The 16,387-nt window shown below is 30.2% G+C and overlaps 1 protein-coding gene across 8 annotated transcripts in view; it reads right to left on the minus strand.

Moving 5' to 3' along the window:
- LOC127698849 (centrosomal protein of 170 kDa protein B-like) overlaps nt 1-16,387 on the minus strand; it is a 73,245-nt gene that overhangs the window by 48,878 nt on the left and 7,980 nt on the right. For 4 of the 8 annotated variants that reach the window (XM_052202539.1, XM_052202537.1, XM_052202541.1 and 1 more), the window contains exons 1-2: nt 12,283-12,615; nt 9,313-9,426 (exon numbers count right to left, since the gene is read on the minus strand). In XM_052202539.1, the coding sequence (XP_052058499.1) occupies nt 9,313-9,426; nt 12,283-12,396 (228 nt within the window). In that variant the 5' untranslated portion in view covers nt 12,397-12,615. Of the gene's footprint in view, nt 1-7,248; nt 7,395-9,312; nt 9,427-12,282; nt 12,616-16,387 lie in introns of those variants that run through there. The other 4 variants (XM_052202538.1, XM_052202542.1, XM_052202540.1 and 1 more) reach the window with 3 other exon arrangements.

A 16,387-nucleotide genomic window follows, 5' to 3' on the forward strand; every position in this document is an offset into this window, starting at 1 on the left:
TGGAGTTTCCATATTAACTAAATATTACACATTGGAAGATGCTATACTAAGAATGTCAATGTAATAGAATGTTGAAGTGATGTTAGTTACAAGTAAATTTTATAATGATCACAGTGACCTATATACAAGTAAGCCTTTTATAATATATACAGTGAAGAATGCAAAATCATTGAAAATGCAACTTTATATGCAATGTAATAAATGTAACAAAATAAGTTTTTATTAAATGTCACTATGGAGTCACACTGACTGATTTAGTTAGCTAATTTTGCAATTTCTTTTCTTGAATTCCAAAGATCACTATCTTTACAGCATTAATGATATACGTGTCAACAATTTTCTTGCAAGTTGTGAAATCTATCTTCATTTAATACATATCAAAGTTAGTCTTCTAAAGTTTTGTATAAATAGTTCTTGATGAATTAACCCAAACTCACCACTTGCAAGACACATGTAAGGTTAAATTGTAACTCATTATCAAACTTTTCATGAAAATCTAATTTTACCTCAAGGCCCCAATTAAGTTGGTCATGTGTAAAATTACAATGCTCAGTACTTGCTTAATGATGTCTTCATTAGACCTCTACTTAAATTATGCCCTAAATTTTACACAAATACTTTAGAAAAGAGAAGAAACTCTTTGCACTTGTTTTGGGTTTATTTCAAATAGATATAAACAAAAATTGACAAAGACTTACTGTATATATTTTTCAAGATGCATAAAAAAGTGAAAACAGAATCAGACTTTAAAAAAAAAACAAAGTCTTATCTCATAAAGATAAGGTTCAAGAAAGTACTGCCAAATTTCAGAATAAAAAAAAAACATGCCGAAAAGAAAATGGAATAACTATGTCATGCAATAATAACTAGATAGTAAACAAGTAATAAACATGTAGTATACGATAGTTGTTAGATCAGAGGTCAGTGCTCGACTGATAATTAATATTGTATACAAGTGTATATGTGAACCACCTTACTGCAGCTTGGAATTTTCTCTCTGTATTTTAGGCAAATTCACAAGTTTAAGTAGTTTTGATCTAAATCCAAAAATTCTCCCTGCAACAACAAAACATTATGTAACATGAACATGTTTATTAGTGGTAGAGTTCCATAAGGACAAAATTTATACATATGTTTTGTAGCAGGAGGTTTAGTTAAGCTTATAAATATTTCAGATTCCCAGAGGTGTCTTTAAGAGTATAATAAACAATTAATTTCCCCATAGGCGACAATGAAAGCCCTTTTTGAGATACAGACTTTAGAAAGCTGATTTTTTTAACGAAACCTTGCTAGAATTAAAGAAAAGTTATTAGGACAGTATTTTTTGGTCCAAAAAATATAGGTTCGCGTTGCTTTTCTTAGCGTAATTTGTACTTATCTCCCATGCCTATCAATTTTGCACTTAAAAATACGTGTCTCATCCTAGCGTTTAAAAGACATCTCAGTTCCGTTAGGGCTAAGGAAAATAATTTATTTGGCCTTTGGTATAATGTAGAATGCACGAAGTCTCTAATTACAAAAAATAACGGGCGCATATATCAACCAATCAGGATTAGCTATACTCTTAATTCTGAATACCATGTTATGCTCATAAAATGGCTGCGCCCATAAAATCTAATGGTGTATTGTAACCTATACGCTATTTAATACTTTCTAGAATCATGCAATTCATAGTTCGTTAGATGCATAAATATATATGCCACACAAAAATCATCTTCAAAACGTTCTGGCATTACTCTCTGAATTTTCACAATTTTTTATCAGAGGTAACCCCAGTCAAAAAATGTGAAAAAAAAATTTCTGATTTTTTTAGTAAATGCGGTACTGCTAAAAAGGGCCTGAAGATAATGTCCACTTTCTCCAATGATTCTTTATATGTCATCAAGTACTGATTATATTGATACCAAAACCGATCCAATATGTAACTACTACGGTGAATTTTGAACAACAGTTTTAAATGAAACCATTTTCGTATAAAAGTACATTTTTGAAACAGACTATAGCATTTCAAAATATGAAAAATGTATAAATATTTGTGTTGAAACATCGAAAACTATTCGTTAACTACAAAATGTCATGCCTATTCTAATTTTTATAGTCTGCCATTCGAGTGAACATTTCAATGTTCGAAGGGGACCATTTCTGTACATTTTCACTGAATTTGGTAATTTCGATAACAGCACTTGGATCGAGATTGTCATGTTTAAAAATCGATTTGTATATCCAAACTCTAGACGTGTATGTGCTTTTTTCAAACAAATCAGCAGAAGTTCAGAAAATGACATATTCTCTCCACAGTAAGTCAAACGTCGAACCCACCCTTGTTTCTAAGGTAAAACGCTATACAAATATGAAACAGACTATAGCTTAAATACTAGTTAATCAATAATTCATTTGTCACCAAAAAATACGGTTTCACATCAAATATCAAGTAAAATTACTGTTTTTGACACTTTTTGAGCACTATGATAAAGAAATGTCGACGCTGTATAGAGTATAATAAACAATTAATTTCCCCATAGGCGACAATGAAAGCCCTTTTTGAGATACAGACTTTAGAAAGCTGATTTTTTTAACGAAACCTTGCTAGAATTAAAGAAAAGTTATTAGGACAGTATTTTTTGGTCCAAAAAATATAGGTTCGCGTTGCTTTTCTTAGCGTAATTTGTACTTATCTCCCATGCCTATCAATTTTGCACTTAAAAATACGTGTCTCATCCTAGCGTTTAAAAGACATCTCAGTTCCGTTAGGGCTAAGGAAAATAATTTATTTGGCCTTTGGTATAATGTAGAATGCACGAAGTCTCTAATTACAAAAAATAACGGGCGCATATATCAACCAATCAGGATTAGCTATACTCTTAATTCTGAATACCATGTTATGCTCATAAAATGGCTGCGCCCATAAAATCTAATGTTGTATTGTAACCTATAGTTGATATGATACTGAAATGAGAAACATATAGTTCTCCTAGAAAATAAATGTGAAAGCTGTAAAACATTGGTTAGTGACAATTCTGGAAAGATACATCAATTTCAAGGTTTTATGAATGGAGTGTTCTCCATTGTCCTACTGCTAAGCAAATACTAAAAAGACAGTTTGAAAAAAAAAACAAAGAATTTCAGATTGATGTCAGTAGTTGTTCTCATTTGAACTGCTTTTGTTAGTCATTACAAATAACTGTCAATTGTGTGTTTTCATTGTCCTTTGTCCATGATGGTTTATGTGTGTCCTATATTGTTTGTATTAATGCATGATGTACTTTATCAACAATGATTAAGTAATGATTAGACTTACAAAAAAAAACTTTTTCAAATTTTAATCAATCAAGGCTAAAATAAAGAAATAATAAATCCCCTACTTCGAGAAATATGTAAGATCATATCAACGAATCAATCTAATTAGATTGGCCATATGTCTAACTTATTTTCTATTTTCTTAATCAAAAGTCTTCATCAAACTTTTTGCAAAATTCAGAATATGAACTCAAACTCTGACCCTAAAAACAAACATCTAAAGTGAACTAATGACAATTGATGGTTTCCTTTTCACTATTTTAAACTTTTTAAAGAACTTTTAATGTATTTTTAAAATATAACTGTCAGAACAGACAGATCTGAACAAAAAAACAAGAATGGTTAACACCTGTAGTAAACTCGGCAGTTCCTCTTGCTGTCAGTTCTGTCATGGAAATGACGTTTGTAGGTTTCAAAAGATAAATGTATGAAATTAATTTCTATGGATTAGAGATGAAAAATGTGTTGAATTTAGAGTAAAATGAAATGAATTCTATTGTAATATTGATTTTGATTTATTATACAAAATGCTGACACAGCGTAATTCATCTTCTTAATGCCATATCTGACAATGGTAAATAAGATTTTAGTAGTAATATTTTCTTAAAGTTTCAGCATTAATTAATTTTTTTTATACTTTACTTGTCCTACGAGTGCATTTCTATTAAAACTCAATTTGCAACAACCAAAAGTTTGATTGACATTGGCAACATACAGCTGTCTATCTACCAAGCAATTCCAAATGTCTGTCAGTAAAGTGAAAATAACACTTGAATTTTAGAGTGTCTAGAGCACTTTTCTGAATATTACTTTTATCATGAATATTCAAAATTTCAAACCCAAATATTTACAAGCCAATGGAGTAAAAATACTTGAATACTAAGTGAGCTGTAAAACAAAAATGGTTAAAATAAAAATAGCCAAATTAATAATCTGAGAAGAGTCAGAACCTAAAATTTACAGTATCACAGCGCCATGTGTGTATCAAATTGAAGTTTTGACATTATAATATCTGATTTCTTAAGAAATGACCACATAATTAAAAGAGACAAACCAATTCTAAGTCTCCTACTGAAAGCAACACATTTCATACAGCAAGTACTAAATTTTTTAGTACCTTGTAATCCAATTATGTACTTACAATCCATTAAGGACTTGTGAAGATGTACAAGCAATGAATATGCTAAGTAGACAAGAATACAGGGATAATACTCAGAGCCAGACAAACTAATGCAAAGACAGACAAGTAGAAAACTTGATGACCTTAATAGATGAGAAGGTAATCCAGTTAAATGACAAATCAAATAAAATCAGGAGTGTGATTGATTGTTGTTAGCTTAACCTCCAGTGGCAAATATTTTATGCATATTCATGTTCTTACAGTACAAGACAATATGATAGAAATAAAAGAAAGCTTTTCCAAAATAAATGGAAAAGAAAATGACCAATCAAATGAAATCAGGAGTATGATTAAATGTTGTTTGTTTAACCTCCAGTGGCAAATATTTCATGCATATTCATATATCTATTGTATGAGACAATATGATTGAAATAATAAAAGCTGTTTCAAAATAAATTAAAAAGAAAATAGCCAATAAACAAAAATGTGCTTTAACTTCCAGCAGCACATATTTCATGCATATTCATATACCTAGGGTATAAGACAATAGGACTGAAAAAAAACAAGGGTTTAAAAATAAATGGAAAATAATGGATAAAATTTATTAATTCATGACAAAAAATCCATACATGCACCAACAAACCCCAAGGCAAAAGAAAAGAGCTTTTATTACTGTTCTATATTTGCATATAAAGTTCAAATAATAAAATCAGATGATACACTCCTAACAGTTCCTCAAGGTATCTTTCTATTTAATCATACTGACACCATTAACTACTTGGCACAAAGACACCATAATGGAAGTTTAAAGCTGGCTTAAATGGAATACATTAATATTAACCTTTCCTTTGTATGCTTTATGCTTATTTAATTTGAATAATAAAAAAACTTTCCTTGATAAATAAATTAACAATAATTTAAATGGTCTTAAAGATATATACATATACATAACATGAAAACCATGTATGTTTATCCAACAAGTTTGACTTAGGAAATAAATTATTTCAATACACGGTCTTACACAAACAGTAGTAATGGGTGGGGTAGACAGTTACGGAATTATAATACACGTTTCTATACATGTACTTTAACACTATGAATGGAACGCTCTTGAATCTTGTGTGAAAATACAAGTATCTGTAAATAGTAATTCATTCGTTTTAATTGTTCTGACCAAACTTTGTGGGCAATTTAGACTTGAAACATGGCTTCATACAGCCTATTCTGGACTGGATGGGTTTGGGTTCGTGTGGAACTCTATAAAAAGTTTTATTGAGAATATTTGGCTTGAACAAATAGCATTTCCAAAGCACCTGATATTAGTCAATATTTTTTTTAGAGAAAGTTTGTACTGTCAGCGTTACAGCTGTTAATATAAAGTAATTAAAATGAACTTCTTCTGTCACAATACATTCCATTTTCTAATAGTTTTATCGAAAAACAAAAAAAAAAACAAAGAAGAAAATGGTACTAAGAAAAGGACTCATGGCACGTGTAATATTTATAAAAGAAGATGTGGTTCTTACTATCTTACTGGTGTATACCTCAATAGACTTTTTTCATATTACCGACTTTTGACTCCGGAGTTTATATTTTTTCGACAGGTTACCTTCTCTTACTGGAAACAGTGGTAGGACATCCTGGTAGTCGGTTAAGTAGGAGCAACATAAAAAAGTAAAATCAAGCTTACGATTGATACAATTTAGGGGGGGAAATTAACTGTTTTATGTTTTCTATACACGACAAAATCTTCAGAAAACAGTAAACTTTCCCCCCAAATTGCACCATTTATGTGTTTGATTTTACTTTTTTTGCTTGCTCTTACTTGACCAAGTACCAGGATGTCCTACCACAGGGGTGTGGGGGTGTCTATACAATATGTCAAGCTCTAAATCATTCCTAGTCTAGACAGAAAGTTAATAAATTTAACAGAGATTATCAAAGATCTTCAATCAACAAAGAATTCTCAAAACATCTAATACTGATGAGGCTCCTAACTTGGAACTGAGGCACAGGAACATGTTAAATTTACAACACGAGTCATCATATCAGATACCCATTTCCACCCTCCTTTATTTGATATGTACTTGTACCTTAGTCTATTTTTACTGTTTAGTTTTGAACATTTAACTTACAAATCAACCACAAATTTACTTAAGTTTCCAATCTCCTGACTCTAAAAGTACCTTGCAATCTAAATAAAATAGGAATTTTGATCCAAAAACTGATAAGATCTCTATCCTTTTATGAATGGAATAATTTATTATATACAAGTTTACACTTGAAAATGATTTGTGTCCAAATGAATTCTGATATAGAAAAAAAATGTATACCTTACTCAAATAACTGCAGTTTGTTTGTACAAATATATTCATTGTAATCACGAAAAATTTACAAGACTGAACATAAAACTCTTTTTTCTCACTTGAATATTGAATGATCTTTATGAAAAGACAAAATCTATGTGGAACATACTAAGCTGATTCATTCTATGATAAGTTTACACAAAGTAACTTAATATTTTTTCACAGCAGGATCTTACTTATGTCATAAAACCTTACATCTAAATTTTAAATTTCACTCTAATGAATACATGCTAAGGTACAACGTCTTCTTTAAGTTTTCTTTAATGAAAAATCTATCAAATATTACAATAATGGTACTTGACCTCAAGCAATAAGAATATTGTTTCCACTTTCACATGTTACAGAAGTAAATGCAAAAATAAACACGTTTTATTCAAAACCAATATCAGGTCTCTGACTATATAATTTATATCCTGGAACCATAGAAGAAGAAAATCAATATAATGAATTCCTTAGTGTACTTACATTTAAATTTTGACTTTTTTATCCTTTCAACAGATATTTAGCCAATATATCCTCCCGATATTTTTTTAACAATATTAAAGGTTTAAATGGAACATGTGGTCTAACAGGTTTCCATCACAAACATAACATTAAATTCACAAAAACAGTCAGGTCATATGATCATTTAAAGGGGAATAACTCTAATTTACCTTTACTTCCTAAATGAAGAAAGTGTTAATATTGGCAATATTTTGGAGACATGTCAAATGAACATTCCATCAATGTGTAGATGCATACAACAAATCATATTGCTAATAAAATCTGTGAAATTTATTATCAGTTTATTGAAACATAAAGTTTTCATTCCTAAACACTGCAAGTTACTCTAACCAGATTCAGTATTATCATCTTTAATTAGATCTGTGAAATTTGTGTGTTGCTTTGATTTTTATTTTATTTTCATTAGACTAGCAATGTAATTCAAAATAATATTGAACTAAAAAATACAAAACAGAATGAAAAGTTTCAGGAATGCGTCATCACAATAGAAAAATCACAACTACTGAAGAATTTTGACGGCTAAGACAACTGCTTGGTGAAAGTAAAAAAAAATTGATAAAAAACTCAAAAAAATCGTTAGTAGCAGCCAAGATATTTCAATCCCTACTTGGACCCAAAAAGATATTCTGATCAAAAATTCAAAGTACCACTGTATTGAAAGGGCTTCAGTTCTCATGTATTTTGTGGTAATATTTTATGTTGACTTTAGGTCAAACATAGCGATTCACTTAAAACAATTATCCTTGAAGGTGTTGATGATTATCCTTGAAGGTGTTGATGATGAGGATGATGATAGATTGGTGTCTTACATTCAGTGGCAAATATTAATGCTTGGAAATGTTGAGTGGTTCACAATAACTAACAGAGACTGTTGGTGAACTGGAGTGGTAACACTCTGATTTATATTTGTACAGTTTCTATTGATTATGTAAAAGCCAAATCAACAAAATACACTGTGAAAAACCAACAGCATGACAGATTTTCACCTTGTGTGTACAGGATATGCAAAGTATATGGCCACAAACCATTGTTTTGTCAATACACCATGATGAAATTTAGAATTTAATCACATTCAGAGTAAATGTGCTACTGTGCCTTGTTAAATATTCAAAATGTTGTTGCATAAATATCTTAAAACCATATACTGGTCTTTAAACAGTTCTCCTGCAAGATATCCATTCTTTTTCCATTTTATTGAGTTGTTTTGAAAAATTATAAGGAATTACAATGTAAAACCAAAGATGAATGCATGTGCTGATGTGCTAAGTATACCTCCACTCCTAATGTCACAGTATCGGAAAACAGGAAGTAGGTTCTGACAGATACAATAACACACACATTACAACTCATCACTATCAAGCTGCTGACCAAATTTTGTAGTTTCTAAGAAAAGTCTGCCAAAAATATTTGTTGGATGAACTGAGTGAAGAATGGATGAACAGACAAAGTGATTGCAATATAGCCCCACTAGGAGTGGGAGTGAAATATGCTGAAGTGGAACTCCGAGCAATATAGCCCCTCTAGGAGTGGGAGTGAAATATGCTGAAGTGGAACTCCGAAAAACCTATGGTAAGGTAACCAGAATCAAGACATCACCCTATTAACTTACTAGTGATTTCAATACCTAGCAATTGTGTAAACCGTTCTACATCAAATTCAAACTGAACTAACCCGTTGCAAGATAGTTGGTACACATATGTATGGTCTGTGGTATACTAGTATATATTGATACACTTTTCTTCAATGTTTTGAAGTTTAGTATTATAACAATTAACATCTTTATTCTACTTAGTCCAAAATTGCTCTGATGTCTGAACGCTTTTTTTAGGACTTGATGGGGGCTGTCAGACGTTAGAGCAATTGTATCCTGGTGTCATCAATTTTTCGATAGCATTAGACACTTTTTAATTTTAGTAGATACCTGTCAATTCAGAAGAAATAAAAACTTTTGTATTTGTGCTCAATTTTGACATTTTGCGCACTACATCATCAGTTCTATATAGGATATATACTATATTATGTTACCTTGACAACTATATCACACTCCTCTCTCCCCATAAACAGCATGGTCTTGGGTAGGAGGTACCTCTGACCACATTCGTCCACCAGACCCCAGTCATCTGTACTTGTTTCTGGGTCCTGTAAATACACAAATGGTAAAACTAAGAATTAAAATTTGAACTTGACATCAGGCTATAACATGTAACATAATCAATTAAAACACCCAGGTATTTTGTAGTGTCCACACTTATTTTATTAAATTTGTGAAAAACTTTCTACGTTTATCTTGAGCAATTGCTCCATAAATTTTATATAAATAAACTTGTACAAACAAATTTACCTTCAACAAGATACTTACCATGGATTGTATAAAAATATTTGGCTTTGAATTATGTCAAAGTGACTTGGTCTGAGCCTATTAACCATTTTTCTAAATATCTAAATATTCCCACTACAACTTTCCAGGATTACCTGTAAGTTAATTATATATCTGACTCCCATTTGAGATGGATTGTTCTCCCCCAACATGAGTAACCTATATTTATATATCTATATGTTGACAGCTTAACCACATATCAAGTAAACTTAACAATATTTTTAACACTGTAGAAATCCAATTATGCATAAATTGATGGCATGAAAATGTTCGGTTTCTTGATGATCATATATAAATGTACAGGATAAGCCTGCTTTTGGTCATATGCTTAAATAATAAGTGATGCATGTGATGTACTAGAATATTTACATCAAAACCTTTTAAAAAGAGATTGCACCAGAGACTAGACACGAAGATTTCCTGTCTAGAATTTTAATTTTATATCTTACTGTATTCCCGCAACCTTATAATTTGAATTTTTAAGACTGTTGTGACCTTACAAGGTCATGAATGAAAAGAAAAAAAAAAAGATACTGACAAAAACTATCTATTTAGGTGTCATCCTTCAATGAACAACATTGATCTTCAGGCTTCAAATATTATGTCATAGTAATTTAACAACCTGAATATTTATATTTAGAAGATTTCAAGGATACCATTATCTTGTCATCAAATATAATTTGTTCCTCCCAAACAAATTAATACACATTTATGCATAATCAAAAGCAATTTTTATATCAGTCTGAAACTTACACATCCTTGGCTGTTGGGTTAATTGGAACATGTATTTCAATCAATCTGTCAATAAGACAGCAACCCAATTCCACGGATGCACAAAAAAAAAAAACATAAAAATTGATTTTTCAGTATTCATATAGTTTAAAACAACAATTGAAATTACTTTTTAATAGGATAAGTTACTGACAAGGAAATATACCTAAATTGATGTTTAGAAGTTGTAATTTTAAGGACATAAATAATTAAGCAATACAAAGATATTCCAACAACATATTTTTATCGACAATTGGTTAAAATGACAATCCTGAACTCGACTCTTACTGTCTAGATTTATATAAAGAACCTAATAGAATATTGATTGGAAAACTGGAATTTTAAGGATCATAACTATTTATTGCAAGGAAATGGTTATAATTTTATGCATAGCTGCATTTCCAGAATGGAACTGTCCTAGCTATCTACCAAAGTATGGTACTAAAGGTTATTAACACTGAAAATAAGTCCCATAAATCATATTCCTCTTCATAAGTTCATATTAGTATGCCATTACATGTAGTATTCACATTACAATGAACTTCCTGTCTTTAGCAGCATGGAATCAATAAATAGCTTGCTTTAATACTAGCTAGTAAATTGAGAGTTCTTAAAAATATGATTAAAAGCTACATGTTTATTTTTAACATTTTGTACCCTTGTGATATTTGCTATCTTAAAGCTTCATCTAAAATGATTCTCCTGATGTTAAAAGGCACAGCAAAGATTGGGACAGTCAAGTGGAAAAAAAGAAAAATTCAAAACAAAAAGATGGAGGGTTAAGTACTAAATAAATAATCTAACCCCATGACCCCATGTCTATGCATATGTAACAAGTTGAGAACTTTGTAGGTGCAGTTTCTTTTCTATATTTTAGTGTTTCTGAATTTGTGGTTGATTACAAATGTGTGGTAGTCTCTTTTTAATTTATTGATAGCTTGTATGAACTCTCTACATTAAGAGCTTGGCATATTATATGGTTCAGAAAATTGTCTATTCTTTTGAAGACATTATTTCTTCTTCTTCTTGTATTTACTTTCAGGGTTGCTGTCTAAAAAAAAAATATATTGTTCTTTTACATTTTTGCTAGGGTCATCTTATCTTAGCCTTAGGTATGAGTATGTCTTTACTAAATGAAATCTTTTTGTAACTGATCCAGGATATAGTGTTACATTATGTTTAATGTATATGTTTTAAATTTCTGTAAAAATTGAAACTGTTTTTACATATATTACCACTATAAGCTGAGTCAGCAAAAAACTAGAAATAATTCTGTGGAAATTGTTAGTTTTCTTTCAAAATTGAATGTTCAAGAAAATGCTTTCCATTAGAATAAAAAGAAAAATAATTCAACGTCCCTCCAATCAGTTCAAGTGGCTCTTTTGTATCAATATCACAAATTAGATTTGTCAATCTATAAATGTTTGGTTCAACAGGAACATATGTGCCACTGCATCCACTATGTTTGATAAACCAATAGGAACTTTAGTTCCACTGCTGCCACCATGTTTAATAAACCAGATAACTCAAGCACCCTTTAAGTTTCTATTACAGACAAGACTTCTCCCACCCTATTGTTAATATGTTGTGATTTTGGCTAGTTGTCCTTTGTTCCAAGTTGAAATCTGTGCTGTGTGGCATATCACTATGAACTATTCTAGTTGTCTAACCTTATATTTTTTCATGCAAAGATGAAATTCACATAAAAACTTTAAAAACAGGAAAACTTAATATATTTCCAATACTCTTATAAAATTAAGTATGTGACATACTCTTGGCACAAAGCACATGTTTCTTCAAATCAATAAAAAATAAACCAAAGAACAGAAAGAAAAATATATTCTCACCTCTGAAGAAAATTCTGAATCTCCACCAAAATAAATCCTGGTCAACAATTTGAATTGTAAATGACCATGTATGGCAAAAATATTGGAATGGCTATTTGTATGTTTAAAATTCATTGTTTTTCATCATTAATTTTTCCAAATATGACATTCTGTCCAATAAATCATGTCAATCATAGTATATTTAGTATATAATAAAAGTCTTTTTCAGTATCTTTCCAAACTGACCACATTTTTGTTGACAAGATGATCTATATCGATATTATCCTGAGAATTCATTGAGGGATGTTTCGTTGAACGGACAGGTAGAAACTGCCATATACCTGAAGCAATAACTAACTACAGATTACCTGTACAGCTGTTTGTTAGATGTAAACAGCTTGCACCAATGACTCAGTATTGATGTTAACGTTGTCGTTTTTTACCTTTATTTTTAATTATGTAATGAATTTTAATAAAGATACAATTGTTAAAACACCAATCCTCACGTTTCCCTAACAGCTCAATATTACAAATGTACTTGTGAACTCCTTTTTGCTTCTCCCATGGCAATTTATAGACCGGCCCCCCAGATCTGTAATGATTTATAAAGAACTGCTGATTTAATAAAAACAATAGTCCCTTGGCACATTATCACAGAAAAGTGGACCAAACTATATCAATACTCAAATCTGAATAATCCTTTAAAGTCTAGGACAAACCACCCCTCCTATTAGTAGTAATTCCTATAAACCTACTGTATCTTATTTATTTAACTTCACATTTTCTCACAGAATTATTCAAAAGCATGAATTGTAGCCAATGGCCTTATATTTTAGTGAAGAAAAAAATGCTTTACAAACTATTTCAATTCTGGAACTTGATATCTAGTTACCATAACTGTGACATTATATATTTCTCTGGTCCAATTTTAGCCTTTATTCAACAGTAGGACCCCTTTGTCTTCTGAATCTTTACAAGATAATTTTTACAATTTTACGATTTCTAAAAAAATTACCATATCAATTACTTGTACAAATCTTTTTTATTGATTTTTTTTAGTTATAAAAATCTTGGTCCTTATTTTTAAGATTGACTATTCTAATTACAACGGTTTTCAAAATATGGGATGCAGGGTAGCATAAATGTGTAATCAAACCAGTCATGATCTTATGCAATTTAGAATTTCGGCTTTCAACTTGCAAAAGACAAAAGCATTTCAAACATTTAAAATACTAACGTGAGCACCTGATAATTCTAAACCTAGATACATTTTGTACATGGTCATCTAATAACATTAACAGTATCAAATTTACTGTACCAAATGCACATTTCACCAAATAATGTCTCTTCGGTGATGCAAGATATATCAAAATTGAAAATCAAAAACCTAATACAAAAGAAAGCCAAACCCAGACACCAAACTGTCCACTAGTGAGCCTTACAACAGCAGATATGGGAAAAAAAACAAGGATTGAATTAGAGGTTTTTCTGTACAGACTTGTTTCTATAGTAAGATTCCATAAGTTTATGTAGACTTTTAAAACCAAATACATAGTGATATCAATGTACTTTACTAACAGAAAGTATTCGCAACTAAAAAAAAAAATATATTGGTAAAATAAAATTTCCACCCGCACTCAGCAAGCATTTTCTTTAATTTTCAATAACTACTATAACAGACCCTTTTAAAACAGATATTCATGTAATTTCTCACAGCATCATCATCAATGTAACAGTTTTTACATACAAATATAAAAACTTTTGTAATCAGTTTCCAACATATGCTCAAGTTGTGTAATAAAAGCATGTCACATCACTTTCAATAAATATTACTGCCAGACATCTGCATATACCACAAAAAAATTTACTTCAAGGGACATAACTCTATTCTAAATGCATTATAATGAAGTAATACAATATAATCATTCATAAAATCTTTTTAACCTGGTGACCAAGGTAAAAAACTTCCAAAACAACTGAAACATTTGTCATCTAGGTCACCAGGACTCGTCAAATTTGTGTGTAAACTTTTAAAACTACAAACTTTTTACAAAAAAATTGTCATTTCTTATGAAATAATTCCGACAAATGTACATGCTTTTACAGTCAAACCTGCTATACAGATCACCTCTATTCAGCAAAAATTGACTTGGCAGGTCACCCTCTTCTTGTCCCATTGTAGTAATGCCTGTGTTTTTTAACCTCAATTCAAAGGTAACCTCTTTTGTAAGGTCTCAATTTTTTCTGGTCCTAAAGGTAACCTTTATATACAGGTTTGATGATTTTTCTTTAGATCATAAATTCCCGATTGAAATTTTTGTTTAACACTAAGCATCCTACCTTTTGGTCGCTGATGACTTCTGTAGACAAATCTGAAGACAAATAATTCCTCGATTTGTACTTAAATCCATATTTTTTCTGAAGTTTGGAGATGAGCATATGAGCTTTAGATAATGCTTTATCCATATTATTAATCCCACACATTTCTTCACATTAATTCAGATTAATGTACATTAGTTAGGTGTTAATGGATTAGATTCACTGTATAAACTATCAGATGTCTTTATAATTTGTACAGAAGCTTTATACAATCACCGTAATTTGATAAGTCAAATGAATATATATATATATACCAAGGCATATACATAGAGGACACTAATTATCATATCAAATATACAAGACGAAATTCTAACCAAAAACTTCTGTATATATTCATATATACAAAAGTCCTTGATTTTGCAAATAGTTTTGAAATTTGATTATTTTTAATCTACGAAGAAAGAATAACTGCCAAATTGCCAATTAATTAAATTCTCATAAACAATACAAAAGAAATTTCTCACAGGTGGCTGTTAAAAAAACGCACGATTTATATCCCAACACGAAATAATCCTTTCGTTTTTTTTTAAATCCAGTAAATTAAATCCTGATGCTGCATGTAAGCTAATCAACGTCACTGTCCAAAACTAACAGTGGGATAATAGTAATCTGATGAACACCTTAATTAATCAAAACACTGTTGTTATTGTCATGGTCCGAGGGCGGGCTCTTCACCCCGTGGCAAAATCACTGATAGTATTATCATTCAACTTGTATAAAATTTCACTTTGTAATACTCTACCAGATTTAAGGTAAGTAGTATACAATCCTTTACGATTGGCACCGATTTTAAATTTATGGAATTTCAATTAAAGAGATAAAGGTCATCATTTAAATTTGTATTATGATAATGAGTTTGAAATGAAATGTAAAATCACTTTCGTCATCTACCAACACTTAGATACAACAAAAAGTAAACTGGCATGCGTAAAATTAAATTATATCATAATTCCTTCTTCATTCAATTCTTGTCTGGACACAAAGAGACTTTCTGACATGAAGTATTTGAACAAAATAATTGAGTAAATATAAGGTCATTATTTAATTAGAATGAAGTGGTCACCATTTCTATATCGTTTTCCTGAAGAATAAAAACTTCCAGTAAACATACTTTTCCACATATTTACACAGACCATAGAATTATATATCAAACTTTTGTCCTAATCAAAATATTAGTACAATGTGTTGAATTACATAAAAATCGTAAAAAAGTGCCCCTCCCTTCAACTGACAAATATACATGTACAATTTTCCCCAAGCATTTTCCATAAGGTCTTTTTTATTGTTCCCAATAATTTTCCATTTCATTTTCTCATATTGTTTGCAGATAAGTAACTCTTTAAAATTAATTAATTGTTCAACAAAACTGAAAATTGTTTCAAATTCAAAACAATTTCAATTGATAATGCTTCCTACATATCACCTATAGAGAACTAAAATATGAAAAATATATCAACAATTAAAAAAACTAACCCTTATGTGTTTATTTTTCTCCCTTGACATCCTGGTATTTTTGCTACCTGATTGATATGACAAAGTTTGGTTTTCAGTAGCCTTAATATTTGTAGGAAATCTCACATTTACACATACATTCTATGCAAAGATTCCCTAAAAATTCCATAAAAAACTAACAAATATAACATGCAGCTCAATTTCTCAAATACAATATGATAAGTTTTCATATATGTAATTCAATTTATTTAAAAACTTAAATGCAACTTTTTAAAAACATATTTAATTACATTTT

This window comes from Mytilus californianus, unplaced genomic scaffold (genome assembly GCF_021869535.1).
Source record: "Mytilus californianus isolate M0D057914Y unplaced genomic scaffold, xbMytCali1.0.p SCAF_4, whole genome shotgun sequence".
Classification (NCBI taxonomy): Eukaryota; Metazoa; Mollusca; class Bivalvia; order Mytilida; family Mytilidae; genus Mytilus; species Mytilus californianus.